The 19,568-nt window shown below is 31.2% G+C and overlaps 1 protein-coding gene across 1 annotated transcript; it reads left to right on the forward strand.

Annotated features, from left to right (window-relative positions):
• Window positions 1-13,203: 13,203 nt before the first annotated feature.
• Window positions 13,204-18,223, forward strand: LOC149482231 (cytochrome P450 4d2-like). The gene is made up of 10 exons (XM_089703952.1): window positions 13,204-13,401; window positions 14,065-14,174; window positions 14,798-14,891; window positions 15,565-15,753; window positions 15,931-16,000; window positions 16,086-16,212; window positions 16,415-16,624; window positions 16,791-17,034; window positions 17,171-17,338; window positions 17,531-18,223. The coding sequence occupies exons 1-10, from the start codon at window positions 13,245-13,247 to the stop codon at window positions 17,692-17,694; spliced, it is 1,533 nt and encodes a 510-aa protein (XP_089560078.1). The 5' UTR covers window positions 13,204-13,244; the 3' UTR covers window positions 17,695-18,223.
• The last annotated feature ends 1,345 nt before the right edge of the window (window positions 18,224-19,568 follow it).

Below are 19,568 nucleotides of genomic sequence, written 5' to 3' on the forward strand. Positions count from 1 at the left end.
AGCAGAGGATGGCTCTTATTAATTTGAATGTTTGGGTGAAATCCGCCGACAAGGTCGTAGGGGTTACAATTTATTGCCCCAAACAGATATATATACAATATTAAGCTTAAGATCTACATGACCGAACAAAGAACTGTTAATTTCTTTTGGATGTTTTCGAGAAAGAAACATGATATAGTAGTACAAAAAATAATACTGAGAAATCTATGAAGAGGCAAAACATCTTATATAGAATGTCATTACTTACTTAATTATCTAACTTGGTTAAATATTGATGTATGACTCAATTATATCTAGAAGATGGTAATTTACTATAAGTTTTGATAACGATGATAAGTAAAAATATAACTGATGTGATATGATATTGCAGAAACATTTGTGCTTATGCATATCATCTGTCTTTACGTGTATATTGAAAGCGACGTAATGTTCTGAAATGTACTTGCAGTAATCAAATGAAAATGATATCATACAATTTATATAAATAACAAGGAATATTTGGGCTAAGTTGTGCTATATTGTTATTGAAATAATAAGTACTTAATGTATCTACAATCCAATAGATAGCTATTGATTTGTTGTAGCTATAGTATGAATATTAATTATATAGAAATGAGCAGCTAAATTAAATTGTAAAGTCATTTATGTATCAATTAGCTGTCATATAATAAGGTTATTTTAATAATGATAATATTTATATGGAAATAATGATCGAAACAAATTGTTAATAAAGTAAAATTGACTCATCAAATTTACCACAAAAGGTAACAAAATCCCAAATGAATCAAATTCAAGATGAGCTTGTCGTTATTTCGAGAAAGCGTAGGCAATTTAAATGTGACAGTTTAGGATGTGAATTAACGTGCATACTTATTGCGTAGATAAATTTATATAACACTAGAGGTCCGCCCCGGCTTCGCCCGTGGTACATATTTCGCAATAAAAGGTAGCCTATGTCCTTTCTCGGGTATCTAAATATCTCCATACCAAATTTCATGCAAATTGGTTCAGTAGTTTAGGCGTGATTGAGTAACAGACAGACAGACAGACAGAGTTACTTTCGCATTTATAATATTAGTATGGATAAGGTATATATGTAGAGTACCTGGTTTCGGTAAAATAATTAATTATTATTTAATAAACATATTAGGTATTTTATATTTGTTTTATAATTTATATGTATTTCAGTAATTGTTATTGGACGATATTTTGAAGGTAATAACAAAATGGAATTATTAGCAAATTTCCGTTGTCTTTTATAACGTAAAAGTTATAATAATGAAATCATAATGTATTTCCAAGAACAAATAAAACATACCGCATTGTGTACGTATTTTTTATTCATGCGCAAATTCTATTCTATTTAATATATTATTGAATCACTTCCTTATTTACCTTGTAGAGTTGAGCAGCTAAATTCTACGGAGGAAAATATCGTGAGATTCTAAAGACAGAAGTTTCAAAACGTGACCTCCACCACCTCCTCCACGCGGTCATTAGAGCATCTTGGTCGAGTAAACGTTCCAACATACTTTTTTTCAATTACAAAATTGTATTAATATAACAGGAAAACATGGAGAATCTGACAAAATTTTTGTAAAGGACTCTCCACAGTTTGCTGACCCGATGAATGCCGTCTTTATGAAAGATATCATGGGATAGCATTCGCACACCCTCAGGTGATTTTCGACACATTGTTTGTGCACATATCGTCTGCCCACTGCAAATCCCTTTTGTCCCTCGTTCCAGATCCGCAAGGCAGGTGCGATGCAATAAGTTTCCAAGTCGATGAATTCTCTACTCCACAACAGAGCTTTATGCGAATCCTTTACTAGATAGATCTTGGGATTTGCTGAAGTGAATCTATCTCACGTAACCTGTATCAAAACTGTACTCTGGAATCAAGGAAACTGATAGCTTAACCACCTCAACAATATAACAAAATACCCGTATCACTTGCTCCTATTATATTATAAACCTATCATATAATATGTTAATCCATCTTGGTTAATATTCCTAAATTAATCCTCATAATACTCATAATAAGAAACATTCTGACACTATTGAAATCACAATCAAGCTGAAAAAGTATCTTTTATCTTTCAGGAAATCCGCGATGTGTCATCAGTGGTTTAAATATTCGAATACATTACTATGCATTTTCAATTCCTGGAAATAGATAAGAATTGCATTACTTCGTAATCATATCAATAATAAATATCAGTACGTTCACACCTCACAACAATATATGTATAAATTACGTGTATAAACATACAATTCACGCAGGCACGTCAATATTACCTCACAGGTAATACGTAAGACACGTCTTTGTTGTTATGTAAACAAATCAGCCAATATTATATGTACCGGAGCGCTACTTTGAATGCAAGGGGAGAGGCTCGTTACCAGCTTACGCTTCGGGCTGTTGCCATGTCTCAATTATGTATCACTTCATTGCTTCATTGCCATAAGACCGAAGTTGTTCTGAAGTTTGCGCCGTGTACATTAAACGTTCATCGATTTTCTCTTACTGACTTACCAATATTGCAAAGATTATTATTAATTATTTATACTATAATATATAAAGGTAAACAATGATATCAAAGCTGAGTCAGATATTTTGAAGAATAACGATTAGCAAACTCATTGAACAGTTAAGTTTATCAAATCGTAGAACTTAAATAAATAAATGTATCCTTATATATAGACTACAAGCCCGCATAGGACAAAAATATGGGTCAAATGAACCACCAGGGAACATATCTAGAACGATAGCAGAGCAAAAAATAATAAGATTCATCACTATGCCGTCACTTGTAAGCTGTCCAACTGAGTGCAGATGAGAATTGAAAAGTACAGGTAGACTCGGTAAATTTTGGTCATATATTTTTGTACGGCATTCTTAACCATCGATAGATCCATTAAAAATAGTAAGAAACCGCTCAGTGCCGTACAAAAATGGTGGTCCACCAAGTCGGAATTTTTATTTAATTTCCGAGAGTTACCGGGGGTAAATTTGGTCATTTGACCATGTACGGCATCTGTGTCATACTATTGCTATACTGCTTTTAATCCATTATTCCGCAACGCCGTACAAAAATCATGGGGACAAGGGGAAAAAATCGAGAGTTGTAATCCCCTCTCTTTCCCCACTCCAGGGGGTCATTTGACACAACACGAAATAAATTTATTTTTAAAGTATTTTATGCATAGATAATATTTTTTCATGTGCCGTACATTTTCGTTGGTTCAAAGGGGAAAAATCTGAAAAAGAAAAAAATCCATATAACGAAATGTTTGCTTTATATTTTTTCAATAAAATATAAATATACATTAATATTAAGAAGCTCGAGGTGGTTAATTATCACCTTGGAAAGTCGGAGTCAGGTGGAATGGACTCCGTTAAATTGATGAACTAATAAAAAAGCTATGAACGAAAAGATGTAAATTATATGCAATCAGTCCATGAATACAGGTAAAGTCACAAGCAAATGCTAGTAATATATACATATTCAAGTTGTACAAGTAAAGCGCTTTCAAATGATACCAAACACTGCATATTTATCTTAACTTTATTTTTTTACTCTGTATGTTTTGTCCGCTAGAGGGCGCCACATTAGATTTTGTGAAACCCCATATAGCCTTCAGCTAGCTGGTCGCTGGTTATCCAGTGAACAATTCAGACGCGACGAATGATATGTCATTTGTCGAATTCTGATAAGTAGTTTAGAAGTTACGAGGGAATAGATGAACATACATACATGACCTGTAAACAACCATAACCCTCCTTTTGCTTTGCCGTAGTTGGGTAAAAATATGTTAATGCCGTACTGTATCAAATGGCCATAAAGCACCCTTAAAATTGTAGCTTTCGTCGCTTTCATCAGCCTAAAAGATGTGGTCTGCACAAAAATGTACGGCATCGTTTTTTCCTAATTTATCTATGTTAATACTATTTAAAACAACGGATAAAGTGTAGAAAACTATTATATTTCATTAATCTACGATGTTTAAACTTTAACAAAATTTCTGGTTTTGCATTTCTCTATAACTTTTTTTAGAACGGTTTCTTTTGAACGGCAATACTATACAACAATTGAATTTTACAATATCATGTTAAAAAAAAAGTTCCCGTACAGGGTCAAATGACCTTACAGCTCTTTATATCAAGAATTTGATGAAATTAAGATGATTATTGGTATACATTTAAAAGAACAATTATTTTTTGACGGCATTGCTTTTAATAGTACTTTTGAGTGCTAGATAATGTTTTGGAACCGAAGCCGTACTTAGTCAAATGACCCCCTGGAGTGGGGAAAGAGAGGGGATTGCAACTCTCGATTTTTTCCCCTTGTCCCCATGATTTTTGTACGGCGTTGCGGAATAATGGATTAAAAGCAGTATAGCAATAGTATGACACAGATGCCGTACATGGTCAAATGACCAAATTTACCCCCGGTAACTCTCGGAATTTAAATAAAAATTCCGACTTGGTGGACCACCATTTTTGTACGGCACTGAGCGGTTTCTTATTATTTTTAATGGATCTATCGATGGTTAAGAATGCCGTACAAAAATATATGACCAAAATTTACCGAGTCTACCTGTACTTTTCAATTCTCATCTGCACTCAGTTGGACAGCTTACAAGTGACGGCATAGTGATGAATCTTATTATTTTTTGCTCTGCTATCGTTCTAGATATGTCCCCTGGTGGTTCATTTGACCCATATTTTTGTCCTATGCGGGCTTGTAGTCTAATAGGAATGAACGTTGATTCAATACTGTGATATTGCAATTTAAGTTAATAGTGCCAATGTCATTTAAGGAAACAATTTGTTGAGGGAAAATATTGTTAATAGATTAATAAATGGTTTTCCACTCAATGAAGGAAAATGTTCATTCGATTTCCGATTAAGTTCGTTGACGTCTTGTTGCCATATAAAATGCCTTACCACATGCATTTGATGATTATGCAGAATTAATATTGCAAGTTGTCATTGATTTACATCTTGTGAATATGGATCAAGATGTTGCTCGCGTCGTAACCAGCGGAATTAATAATAATAATGTGACGTTATTCATAAATTTCCACATGTTTGCCATTAGCAAACATATTAGTATAGCAATGTTTACAAGAAAATCTTTCCTCCTTCAAATTATAATGGAAAAAAATATATATTATTCAGATTGTCATCATTTTTTATATTAAAAAACAGATATTGGTTCTACTTTTTAGTGGGACTTACATTAGATAACTAGAAAGCACGTAAAAGAAAGACCTTAGAAGATTTCAGTTTTCAACTAAACAATTACGTGTTAACTATAATTATACTCGAGGAAGGCAGAGAGGATTATCTAAATATCTTAATTCATAATTTGTTCAGTGATGCTTATGTTAACCTCATTCTCAAGTCGAGTTGATACGATTAAAACTTTATTGGATGGCGAAGCCAACAATATTACCACAGCCTCTTGTGAACTGCGGACCAAACTTCGAATACTCTCGTTAGCAGCTGCTACTGTTTATTTCCTCACTATTTACTATTATTATTATTTGTTTGTTAGTTCTATATTGTCAATAAATACGTTAATATATTGTATAATTCTGTACAGGGAAACGTACTAGGTAATTGTCGCATTAAATATAACATAAGTACCAACATTGATTTATATTCTATTTTAGTTGTGTTGTACCTACCTACGTCTATCTAGGAGTACATTTAATAACTATGTACTACTGTAACTTTGAAAATAGGTTAACATTGGAATAATCATTAACCTACTTAGAAGTTCGCTACATCAACATTTTCAATCAATTGCTCTATTAGGTATATAAACTGATCTGATAATCAAATATAATATCGAAAATTAGAAAGGTATTTTTTTTTTAAATTAATATTGGCTTAATAGAAAATTATGTAATCGGGTATCTCATAAAAAGAACTATGTGCCCAATCTGAACGTTATTATAAAACTCCGTACACAACCTATCGACCAATCCGATTAATTAAAATGAGTAATGTGCTCATGTAGCGTGTTTTTATCTAATAACGAAGTAATTTCTCGATAATTGGTAGCGGGAAGGGCCTGCAAAGTTGTGAGGCAGACTAGAGATTTCAGAGAAATTAATGAGTGTTAGGAACTCGCGACGTGCTGGCTCCGACTTCATCAGTTTGGACGCAAGCCGGAACTAAGTTGGGGAGTGCTTAACAAATTTCTTACTAATTGCAGATGCAACTACTCTGTGTATTCAATATTTGAATAATTCTCCAAATTACATTTTTATGTCATTTTATAAACATCGGCGATTCACTGCATCTCTACATGATAGTTATTACAACGTAATAATAATAAATAACAACACATTAAAATTCTCAAAAGGGCCTCTGCGTGTTGGATCCGTGTCCCCACTCCCCACGTAAGCCTTCCAAAGATCCGGGTACCGTCCTTCTGGTGGTATTATGAAACTGAGAAAGATAATAATAAAAAAAAATCTTTATTAACCAAAATATTCAAACATTACATTGTTAATGTGATAACAGTAGGATTAGTTTACATTTTACAAGGTTGCTAGTACAGTAATATCCAAACTAGGCTATTGCCTGTATCTTGGAATTTGGATATCAGAAACGTAGTTCAGCCTTCAGGTACCTAATGCAAGGACAACGTCTTAATTAGTCGTGATTTAATTAAATTTTATAATTGATACATTGACTCTAAGAATAATGTTACATTTTAAACAATAATCACAAAACAATCAGCGGCATACTGTCTAGTGTCTACTTTCCTGTTATCAATCCACAGAGCTTATAATATGAGATCATAATAATAATTATTATTAAGTACTTACATTAAGCAAATTTGTACAATTTTTTTTATTTACATAGCATTTTTTAAGCAGTATGATTCGATTTATTTTACTAATGATCTAAATTCTAAGTAGTTATAATAAACGTAAATTCAATTTCTAGCAAATAATACGAGAAGCCAATGTAGTGTAAAAAATCTTATTGTAGAAACAATATAAGTTATTTATAAATAACGTTTACAATGAATGTGTTTATTGGATTTCATTTGGGTTTGTATCGGTAATAAAATAAAATAAAAATATTTTAGCTTTCCCTACAGTGTGAATTGTGATATGGGTTTTCCAAATACCCCTTCGTCCTTCTTAAGTCCCAAATTCCATTTTGGTTGGATAAACATCTTTTGTACATGGTAACATCGCGTGCTACGTCTTTTGCATTTCATTCAACAAACATATACATATATATCAATAGGTACATATTAGATACATATTACGTTACTGGTATTTACGTTCTTCTTACTAAGTATGAAATTGACTTACAGAGCGTGAATAACTCTACATCAGTATCTACAATAGTAGCAATAGCATCCAGTTCTCATTTTATAACTACCTAGTACTCAGTGTTATATTTTAAGAATTTAATAAACAAAATCCCAATGAGTAATTAGAGAATTTAATTATTTGTGGAAGTATGTGGTTTCCTTCTAAATTTCCAACATGGACAGGAAAATTGAAGTATGATAAGACACCTGTGGTAAATTTTACGAATCTGATACCTCATATTAAATTTAAATACTTCAAGCCATAGAATTAATAAACAAAGATTACGTCTTATAATATTATGTACTTACGTATTACACACATAATGTGGTTTATAACATGCACCTTCAAATGCTTTACAACTTTCTTCAAAAGCTTTCCTCTTAGAGTAAATGGTAACTGTACCTATTTAGAACTTGACTAAAAACTAAAATAATTATTAAACTATAAAAAATGTAAACACAAATTTCAATGACATGACGTCATGTTACACATACGAACTGCAAACCTCATCAATCATCATAATATAACAATCATCAATTCTAAAATAAACATTAACTGATGACGTTACAAAATTTTGAACAGAATTTATTGGACAGGATAAACGGATATTTTCCTTATAAATCCGTTCATACATTTCCACCTTAGGTAAATATTAAAAAAACGTCCTTAAAATATTTAAATTGTCATTTATTTGGTAAAAGTTTCTTCACAATTAAATGATCGACCTTTCTCTTTGGCCTTATGAAATAAGGTCAGTTATATGCTTTTTATTTACAACTAGCGGTCCGCCCCGGCTTCGCCCGTGGTACATATTTACGTTTTCTCTACATAAGAACCATCCTCGTACTTCAAGGAATATAATAAAAAAAGAATTATCGAAATCGGTCCACCCGTTCTCGAGTTATGCGCTTACCAACACATTTTGCGATTCATTTTTATATATAAGATTGTATGTGACGATTAGCACGTACAGTACAGTGTAGTCCTTAAAGCTTATAAAAATTATATAAATTTAAAGATACTTACTTGCATAAAGAGATAAACTATAAACAAGCACATAATATTGAAAATTAAAATGCTGATAAAGAAACAATTTTATTTTATTTTTTGCCGCAACAACTCTGCCATTTGAATTTTTTTATTTATAAGCGTTGACTACCAAATATCCTTACTAATATCATAAATGCGAAAGTAACTCTGTCTGTCTGTCTGTTACTCAATCACGCCTAAACTACTGAGCCAATTTGCATGAAATTTGGTATGGAGATATTTTGATACCCGAGAAAGGACATAGGCTACATTTTATTGCAAAATATGTACCACGGGCGAAGCCGGGGCGGACCACTAGTTACCTATATCTATACTTCGTAAAGCGTAAAAAATATATACATAGTACTTAAGTACATGTACACAAAAAAATGAGAGCCATCAGAAGGTCACGGCTGCATTTTAAGGCGGTCGAAATTGTTATGACTGCGTCTATATAAATAGAATTAGACACATCGAGACTTATTAATCCAACGATATCATATTATTATCTAATCATCTAAATTTACTACTTTGTTTATGTAATTTTAGGTGGTTTAAGTAATATAATGATAATAAATATCTACCTAGTGATATACTTTTTTATAATCAACTAATTCGCAACTTTTACGGCAGAAACTTAAAAAATTTTACGATTATTTATGATTCAAATATCCCAATTATTAAAAAGAAATTGTAGATAAGCGTAATATTTGAACACGTTTAAGTAGCTATTTTCCTGCATTAAAATACACAAACATAACTCTTTATTATTTATTTAATAGGCAAGATTTAAACTTTCAAGATATATAGATTGCAGTTAAACCAAAATATACGTTCATCGCTAAAGTCCAAAGCACCCTCACAGGTGCTTGTGCATAATTAAGCTAATGCAATTGTCGGATTGCGAACACGCCACAGATAATCAATTACCCATTACGAACGCGTGTCGCCTATTAAACTCCTACAATGATTATCGTTGAGCACGTAACATGTTTTAATAATTCCAAAAATGACAGCTACATTAGTGCGTTTAGTTCCCAATTTACCGCAATCAATCGCAATCAACGTTTTCATGTTTGGGACTTATGTGTTTACTCAATTTTGGAACTTTCGGTTATCAAAACAATAGATACCTTTCGAATAAATAACACATTTTTAATATTTATACCATTTTTAGGGAGAAATCTTTTATAATTGTTAATTAAATATGCACAATTTCTCACGAGTAAAAATATTAACAAGCACTTAGATGATACGATTGGAAAATAGATTGTATATTTCTAATTTCAACGCACATTTTAATCTTTTAATAATCTGTTCTTTTTCCTCACTTATAATATTGTAATGCTTTGTAAATCTCCTAATAGAAATATTTTATCACTGCTAAAACACAAAAAATGTATGTCTGAAATTAGCATCGTTCATAAAACACACGAATCTGATATTTTGATTTTCAGATGAGAGAAACGAGCTGACATAACTACCACAAGTGTTTAAATTACAAGATTTATGAAAGAGTAATATATTTTAGGTTTTTATGTTTCAATTACTGATTGGATATAATAATGGTGTTTTGTTACGAAGTCGTCGAAGAATAGATTGTACGTACTTCAAAGAAATGCCATGAAATGACAGGTCTCCGAACATGCCTTTTCATTGCCCTAATAAAACAAAAAAAAAATAAAATTAGCAAATTTAACACTAATTACATTTAAAATGCCTATTTGATATACATCGTAATGGAAGATAATATTTATCTCGTATCAACACAACATGAGAGAAAATAATGATGTTTACTCAATTATTATGTAGGCATGACTACATAATACTATGTTGCTTTTCTTGTGTTCTTGATTCGCTTAGTCACGTCTTATCTAGAAAAAGAATCAAAGTTGAGATTTAAGAAGATTAAATAATCTTATATATAAAAATGAATCGCAAAATGTGTTGGTAAGCGCATAACTCGAGAACGGCTGAACCGATTTCGATAATTCTTTTTTTATTATATTCCTTGAAGTACGAGGATGGTTTTTATGTAGTATAATGAAAACGTAAATATGTACCACGGGCGAAGCCGGGGCGGACCGCTAGTATTTAATAAAACTACAATGACATTTTTGATTGTGTTGTTAATATACGTACATAAAACGTTCATTTCTTTCATAAAATCTCTCTGGGAATAAAAAACATTTTTCGAGAAAATGCGTTGATTCAACCCAAAAATGTTAGTGGCTGTGTAAAGAGGAAGGAAAATTCGAGTAATTTTTGTTCTGTGTTTTACTAAATTTACATAAAAGTAAAATTAATAAACGAAGAAATAATATGTTGTTGCAAGATTTAAAATATCAAATAACATTAGTTCCTAACGATGATTACGATCAAGTCAACTAATATTGCCTAGAGGCAATATGGCCAAATCCACAGCGGAATGATTACATTGAGGTTTTGGTATGGGTCCAATTTCATTACTGTAATGAACAATAGGCTAAACACCTATTTAGTTGGAAATTAGACCGATAGAACGTAGAATTACAAACTCATCGTTTTATTTCTATTTATCGTCATTACATATTATAATGAAATTGTCTCTATAATAATATTTAATTATATCTAGCCGCCATGATTTTCTAATAAAAGTTTAATTATTTTAGGTGCACATAACGGGCTACTGCCCCACGTAAATATTAAACATATAAAAAAATCGTATGAAACAATCTAATCAAAAATTCTAATATAAATACTACGTAACTGTAATTGAAAATCACAATGTCCATACAAGTAATGCTTACACCCACGTGTTTAGAGTAAAGATTTGTTAGTCATGTAGGTTCTTTTACGTTAGCGTCAATTGTGGACAAGTCACGTTACAAAAATCGTAGTTTTTCCTTATGAATTATTAAGGAAAATGTAATAATAATATGGTTTAGTAAGTTAATCGATTTGCATAATTGCCTCGTGGGTTACCACGTGATTTATAAATATATAAAATTAATAAAAAAGTTTAATTTTATATACATAGTATAAATATATAAAATTAAACTTTTTTAAGTATCCTAAGCCCAGGATACTCGTCGCACAAACTTCTATATAATAAAATTTGTGCTTATATATTCCATATACTTAGTTACTAAAGTAAATGTTTAAAAAAATTGAATTCTATTTCACTAAATTGATAAAGCATTCCTTGATGTAGTGCGGTATGATAATTGAAACATACCTGTTACCTAGTGGACGTAATGATTGCTAATCTATCTATACATACATATAATAAAATCGTATAACATTTACTTTTTTTTAAATAATACTTGGAGCGTGATCTACATCGAAACCAAAAATATATTTTTAAGAATTTTCGTCTGTTTGTTTGTATGTACGTCTGAGCTAAACTCAAAAAGTACTGCATGGACTACTTCAAATTTAGTATAGAGATAGCTTTAGACCTGAGAAAGGACAGAGGATAGGTTTTATCCCGGATATCCTACGGGAACGGGAAGTATGCGGGTTTTTCTGTGACTACGCGGGCAAAACCGCTGGCGGAAAGCTAGTATGAAATAAAATAATGAACTTCGATTTTCTGTTGCAGTCATAAACCGTATTAACGAGAATTAAGATATAGGTAAGTAGGTAATAGATAAAAGAGTACCGCTACTATTTATTAGAATAATTTGTTTCTGTAATAACATAACATCAAACAATAACCTAAGCCTTATTGAATTCTTTGTAATGTTGTTCTTCCTGTTCCATCCTTCAATAAAAAGTGATTGTATAGGTTTAATGTTTCCGTATTTATTATCATGTAAAATATAAATATTTTCAAATTGCTTCAAAATTATTTCTATTGAAATTGTAATGTGAAAAACCAATTATGTCATCAATTTCTTATATAAAAAATATAATATAGCTTCAACAGAGCTTTACGCTGAAGCAATTTTGTTATAATTATACTGAGAAAATAGGTGAATTATTTTATTATTGATTTTATAGAACAAGTCTCTCGCTACTATTTCTGTCGACGTTCTGAGTTTCATAAAATGTTTTGTATAAAAGACAAAGGATACAATTCAATTGTAAGAAATGAAAATGGAGTTAATTAACTAAGTTTATTATAGTCGTATTTTAATATAAAATATGAAAGAGATTACACTACATTGTAAAATGGAATAGGTATTAAAAATTAGAAACTAAAACTAAGCTATTTGAACAGCTTTCGGTTTCATTGATCATGTCTCGTTATAGTTAGTACAATTAAAATTTAAACAGCCTTAAATCAATTCCAATTTGAACACAGTTATAGACCCATTTAACAAATTTAATCTTTATTGCAATAAATTGCTTTTGCTCATATAACGTGTATAAATTAATAGTCAATATATTAATGTTAGTTATGAATTAATATCAAATAAGTCATTAAGGACAATGCCAATATTTTTTTACTCAAATCGAATAAAAATTTAATTTTGAAACATTAGATATGTATTAGAAGACCAAAACCAATCAAGCAATGAAATAATTATTTTTTTCAAAAAAACGCGGATATAAAGTAACAACCACACATGACACAAGTAAAAAATCTTATAAGAGCATCTTCTTCGGAAGTAAAAATTAGGCGCATGATTTCCAAAAATGAAGACGCAAAGCATGTGCATCGCGGTAAAACCCTAATAAAGTTAAGGCAAAGGATAAGCAAGTTCTGTACGAAATCACGCCGCCGCGCCGCCGTCTCACTTTACCGGGTGCGTCATATCACCGCGACCGGCATGATAGCGCAAAGTATAAATTAATGACACTTTAATGTAAACCTCAATTCATCTGCGAAACGCATCCGAAGTAGTAGTGTGTGTCGGAATTAAAACAAAAACAAAATGTTTTTCGTACTGCTGTTGCTTGCGGCCGCTTTGTTGTGCGTGCACGAGGTTGTGCGGCGACGGAGTCGAACCTGGAAATTGCTTAAACAGTATCCCGGAGACTATCCCCTGCCTATTGTAGGGAACGGCTTGCAGTTAGGATTTGACGCGGATGGTAAATTTTACTTAATTTTTAATTTAATAAATCAGTATTAAAATTTCATAAGACATAAATTATTAATCTGTTAATCTATGATTAAATTTAACGCTTCTCGGTATTGTTAAAATTACATAAAATAATTTCCTCTATTGAATATGTGCGACAACTTTTAACTGTAAGAATAATAATTCATACTGATATTTAATTAAAAATATACCTTTAAGCAGTCATTGAATCAATAATTATTTTTCTTAAAAGAAATGTTCAAATACATAGTTAATCATTTGAAGAAACACGTTTATAGACACTTTTGAAATTATTTAATAGAAAATATCTATATTCAAATAATAACGTTAACCTTAACGTTAGAAATTATTTGTTACTGTTAAATTTTATTAATTTTAACTATTATTAATTTATTAAAAAATTAGATACAATTAATTTATTATTTGTTACTTTTGGAGAAGGATATTTATTATTCCCAATTATAATAATATAGATCTTGTGATAAAGTACATACGTTCGGTAAATTAATTGAAACATGATTTTTCTCAAGAAAGCTAGACGATAACACATCAATCCTTGAGATTGAATTGTGCACAGTGCAAGTAATAAACAAAATTAAATAATAGATAAATAATCTCTTGCTTATTCTTTAAAATTTAATTCAATTTGCAGAAGCTTCGCATAAAGTCATGGCATTATGGAAGAAGCATGGCATGAATAACTTTCGCATGACAGTTGGACCTGAAGAGTGGGTCTTCCTTTCCAATCCTGATGATGTTGCGGTAATTATTATTCATCATTTATTCACATAAATCGAAACATATATGAAAGTCTTTGACATAGAGCTTTGAAACCTACTGCTATGTATTAGGTATATACATATACTATTTGTTAGCAATTAACTTAGAAATATAAATATGGTAAATCTTTTCATCAATAATTTACTCAGATATTCCATGTTTTGAATATTTAATGGCACGAAATTTTCAATTAATTAATCCTCCCTTATCTTGTTCCACTATTCACATTTAATCATATGAATTTTCAATCGTCCGTTACAAATGAGATTACATGGACAACAGACTAAGATTTTTATTACATGGATTAAATATATTGATATATTTATAATTAGCCATGATTAAAAGATTACTATAATATCTAACAATAAAGTCTAATGATTGTCGTGTGAAGTACTATGGAAAAAATAACACACTGTAGATTGCAAACACTACATCAATTAAATTGATGAAACTTATCAAATAATTAATTGATGTACTAACAAAAGCATGAAACATTGTGCGTTAAAAAGAAAAAAATAAATGTATTTTATTCATAATTTGAATATCTATATTCTATAATGCCATACTCTCAAAGCCATATTTTACATGTTAGTATGTTTTTGCAGATTATTTTGAACCATCCAACTGAACTTGGAAAGCAAATTGAAAGGAATACAGCTTTTAAGCCCTTCTTCGGCAATTCTGTGTCTACGTCTGAAGGTATTTTGATTGATCTATTTTCACAACTTACATATTTGATCTATAAACATTTACAAAAATTATTTGTATAATTTTAGAGTTCTATAAGGATTCAAAAATAAAATAATAATTCAATGGAAATATATAAAACAGACAATATAGAAATCAGAGATGTATTTACGAGAGTGTATGTAATACGATTAATAGAGACAGACGCCAGCACTTTGCTAAAACAGTTTACAATATGCGGTCACTGAATCTGACTGTTGTGAGAGCTGCCACAGAAACAAATTCGACTAGCTTGTTGTGTTTTATTATAACGGTACACTTAAAATGAATAATACAAACCTCTAAAATTGGTGGATTATTATTCAATTTACATAATATGCACGAAGTACTAACAAACTTGCATTATCTTTCTTTGTAACTAAGAATGCTTTTGTAGTAGTATAGCAGACAAGCGAGACAATTTTATCTTTTCTACCTCAGATAACAGTTATATTATAATCCGAAAGATCATAATCAGTTGATAATTGAATAAATCATTAATGATTGATTAATAGCATTCACCCCTTCATAATTCAAATTGATCAATACGCAACAATCTGTTCTGCTAACAAAATAACACTATTAGCAGCGGAGATCAAACGGTTTGAGAAGCACCGAAAAGCTATAAGTAAATATTTTGTTTAAGGTGAACGATGGAAGACAACACGCAAGATGATGGCTCCAAGCTTCCACTTTAAGACCCTGGAGAAGAGGGTGGAGCACGTAAACAAACACTGTGATCTTCTGTTCGAGCTCCTGGATGCGCAGTCAGCTCGCGGTGGTGACATTAACATGTATCGCTATCTGAGACCCTACATGTTCGATATTTTGTGCAGTGAGTAAACTCTTTATCGGTTATCTGGAATTCAAATTATATAAAATTATTAGATTATCCTTCACACTCAATCGCTTTTGAAACAATTTAAGTAAAATTGTATGCGTGATATTTAGATATGTACAATGTAGAGAATGTAATGCTTTAATTTAAATACATATGTATCTTTTGTTATAGGTTCCGTAATGGGTGTAGAGTATAACCTTCTGAATGATTTGGATCATCCCTATTTGAAAGCAAGTGAAAAGTAAGTTATATACCACTGTTTCTGTCTGTTTTGTTTCTTTGAATTAAAATTAATGGTACCTACTAATCGTAAATTTTGTTATTAGGGTTATCAATATACTCACGCAAAACTATTTCTCGTATTGGAGGAATATAAAGTACCTGTTCATGTTGACACCATTCTACAAAGAAATGATGGACACGATTAGCACAATCCGAAGCACGAGTACAGATGTAAGTATACAACTTTATGTTAATTTTTAAACGTTTTGCCAATATCCTCCTAATTACAAAATAATGTAAGTCAAAACATGCGGAAGACCGTATGGGAAATCTGGCACAATTTAGATATATTGGGAAGGCTTACTTCATTTTTGATATGACTATTATGATTTCCAATGTTCAATATGTATTTATTTTGAAATGCTTTTTGTAGATTATCGCGCAAAGAAAAAAGAAGCTTACGCAAATCATAGAAGATACAAAGAACAATAACAAGAACGTCGATGTTGATTTGGAAGAGATGATAGAAAGTAAAGTTGACGATATGTGTATGTTGGACAAATTCCTATTGAGCAAATTCTTAAATGGTGAACCCATCCCAGAAGACATGATCAACGAAGAAATTACTCTCGTTTGCTGGACTGTAAGTATCATTTAAATTACTATTCTAAAGTAAAATTTATGTCACATACACACAGAATTAATGCAATATACAATATAAATATAGATTTTATTTGCAACTTTAATTTCTATTAAGAAGTTTAAAACGAGCCTGTTTTAACCTTACAATTTTTTTTTTTCTTTCCCAGGGCCATTATACGACTACCCTGACAATGGCACATACACTGTACTGCCTGGCCAAGTATCCTGAAGTACAAAAGAGAGTCCTAGAAGAACAGAAGTCCATTTACCAAAAGGATATTTTCAAGAAACCAGCAAATCATGAGCTAACTGAAATGAAATATCTAGAAGCTGTAATTAAAGAGAGCATCCGAGTTATTCCAACAGTGACCAAGATTGGAAGGCAACTGAAAAATGACTTGAAATTCAAAGGTAAGGACAAGATTCGCAATTTCAAGAAATCAAAATCATATTAAATAATGGCTATATTCAAGAGTTTTATTATATTTCGTCCTCACACGTGAAATATAAAGATTCTTCTATATCTAATTGAAATAATTTCTTGCAGATGGAAGAGTTGTACCCGCTGATACTACTGTTTTAGTATTTTATGAGGCGATATATCAAGATCCGAAGACATTCGTAGAGCCAGAGAAATACAATCCAGACAGATTCTTCAGTCCGATGCACAACCACGCCTTTGTTCCATTCAGCGCTGGACCTAGAAATTGTATCGGTAAGTATCTAATACTAACATACCCTTGCCAATGAATAAGAAAATTTTGTACACTAATACAACATTTGCCATTTCTAAACTCATAAAATTTATTCAGGAAAACGACAAAGATAAAATATTCATTAAATTTCAGATGTCAAGTAATTTTCATTCTTGGTACACGGATAATAAAATATTAATATTGTTTTAAAGGTTTCCGGTACGCGTGGTCCGTAATGAAAACAACTATATCAAACATTGTCCGGAGGTACGAACTCAGTCTGGGAGAGCCGGGCACAGAACCACAATTCGTATACAGAATACTCACAGAATCGAATAATGGTCTACACTTAAAATTGAGGAAACGAGAATATTAAATTAGAGCTTTGGAATTTAGCATATTAAATTATTAATGATGAATCAATCATAATCTCAGGATTGTAGTATTTTCTAATAATTTTACAATCCTTTTAATGCAAGAAGCCATATTACATAAAAGTAATAAGAATTATAGCCAGTAAACAAAGATTTTTTGCCGGCTAAAATGTATAGATTAACATAGGTCATAGACGAAGGTCATTTTAATGTACATATCGTGTATGTATGATTACTAATTATGTTATAGTAATTTAGTTTATTACAATTGTTATGTTTATATATTGCGATTTATTTGTACCTCTACAACTAATTATCTTAATGTGAATAAAAAAAATGTCATAATTTCTAAGATATGATCGCTTTAGAAAATAATTTGGTATTTAGATAAAATACCAGAATTAGAACAGTGAAATTTATTTATATTTTATTAAAGGTATATAAAATCACAAGGCTTGTGCTTAGATTCAATAAGAGTTATTAGCTTAATAAATTATTTGTGTGAACAATTTTTAAAATTGTGGCTATGAAAGAGAATATGTTTAAGAAAATAAATAATTACATTTAATTGTTTCGGTATTTTATTTTATCATTTTACAAATAGTTACCTGTTTCTTCCTCTACAGCTTTTACAAGCTTCATTATAGTCCATACTAATATTATAAATGCGAAAGTAACTCTGTCTGTCTGTCTGTTACTCAATCACGCCTAAACTACTGAACCAATTTGCATGAAATTTGGTATGGAGATATTTTGATACCCGAGAAAGGACATAGGCTACCTTTTATTGCGAAATATGTACCACGGGCGAAGCCGGGGCGGATCACTAGTACTCTATAAATCTAAAACATAGCCCTTATTTTGGCATCGCCGCGGCCGTAGTAGAATAAAAAGCAAAAGCGATATCTCATGACTCAGCTTATGCATTTGTCAAAGTATATTCCGGGGACCATAACATTTTTCCTTACCTTATAACCGGTTACATGTCATAGAAACCTAGATTTCATATTATATTAAGAAGACATATTGAAATGTATGCTAGTATTGTAAATTTAAATTTAAAGCATTTGAATGTCATAAAACCAAAAATATCAAATTTGAGAAACAGTTTTCAACCGATATCTGCACTCTTTATTTTTTATATTTTACTAGCTTACCACCCGCGGCTTCGCCCGCTTTGTCTAAAACCTAATAAATTATATACTTAAACCTTTCTCTTGAATCACTCTATCTATTAAAAAAAATCGCATCAAAATCCATTGCGTAGTTTTAAAGATTTAAGCATACAAAGGAACATAGGGACAGAGAAAGCGACTTTGTTTTATACTATGTAGTGATTTTAAAACATTTGACTTTCCGTTTGTTTGCGTAATTTGCAAACGACGAGTATAACAAAAATGATCCGAACATAGGTCGACCTTCACCGGCGTGATAATAGAATGAGACCAATTTTATAATAAACTAGCAATGCCCTGCGGTTTCACCCGCATAGATGCGATATCGTTACAGTGAAAAGTCTACTATAGGTCGGACTATAGGTTTAATTTTTAATCACATGAAAATCACCTTTACCCCGTCCCGCACTACGGCCTTTGTTTTTTTTTTTTTTTTTGTTTTAGTGGGGAAATCTTTAATAGATACCCACGGCCTCCGGGGGAGGGGCCGTGGGTTATGTCAGATTCCTACCGACCAAAACCCCACTGTGTTCCGTCAAGACGCATATTGGTAGAATTCCTCCGTGACCCCCGCACTACGGCCTGCTCGAACAGTATACCTACTATTTTCTGTAGATTGACACTTTTAAAAATTCGTTATATCTTTGGAATGGAATATCCAATTCTTTTCATTTAAAAAAGTATTTTGCTGGTATTGAAAC

The sequence above is a fragment of the Colias philodice genome, chromosome 15, assembly GCF_061535455.1.
Source record: "Colias philodice isolate Cphi_HAF_F1 chromosome 15, ilColPhil1 Martin Lab GWU primary, whole genome shotgun sequence".
Taxonomy (NCBI): Eukaryota; Metazoa; Arthropoda; class Insecta; order Lepidoptera; family Pieridae; genus Colias; species Colias philodice.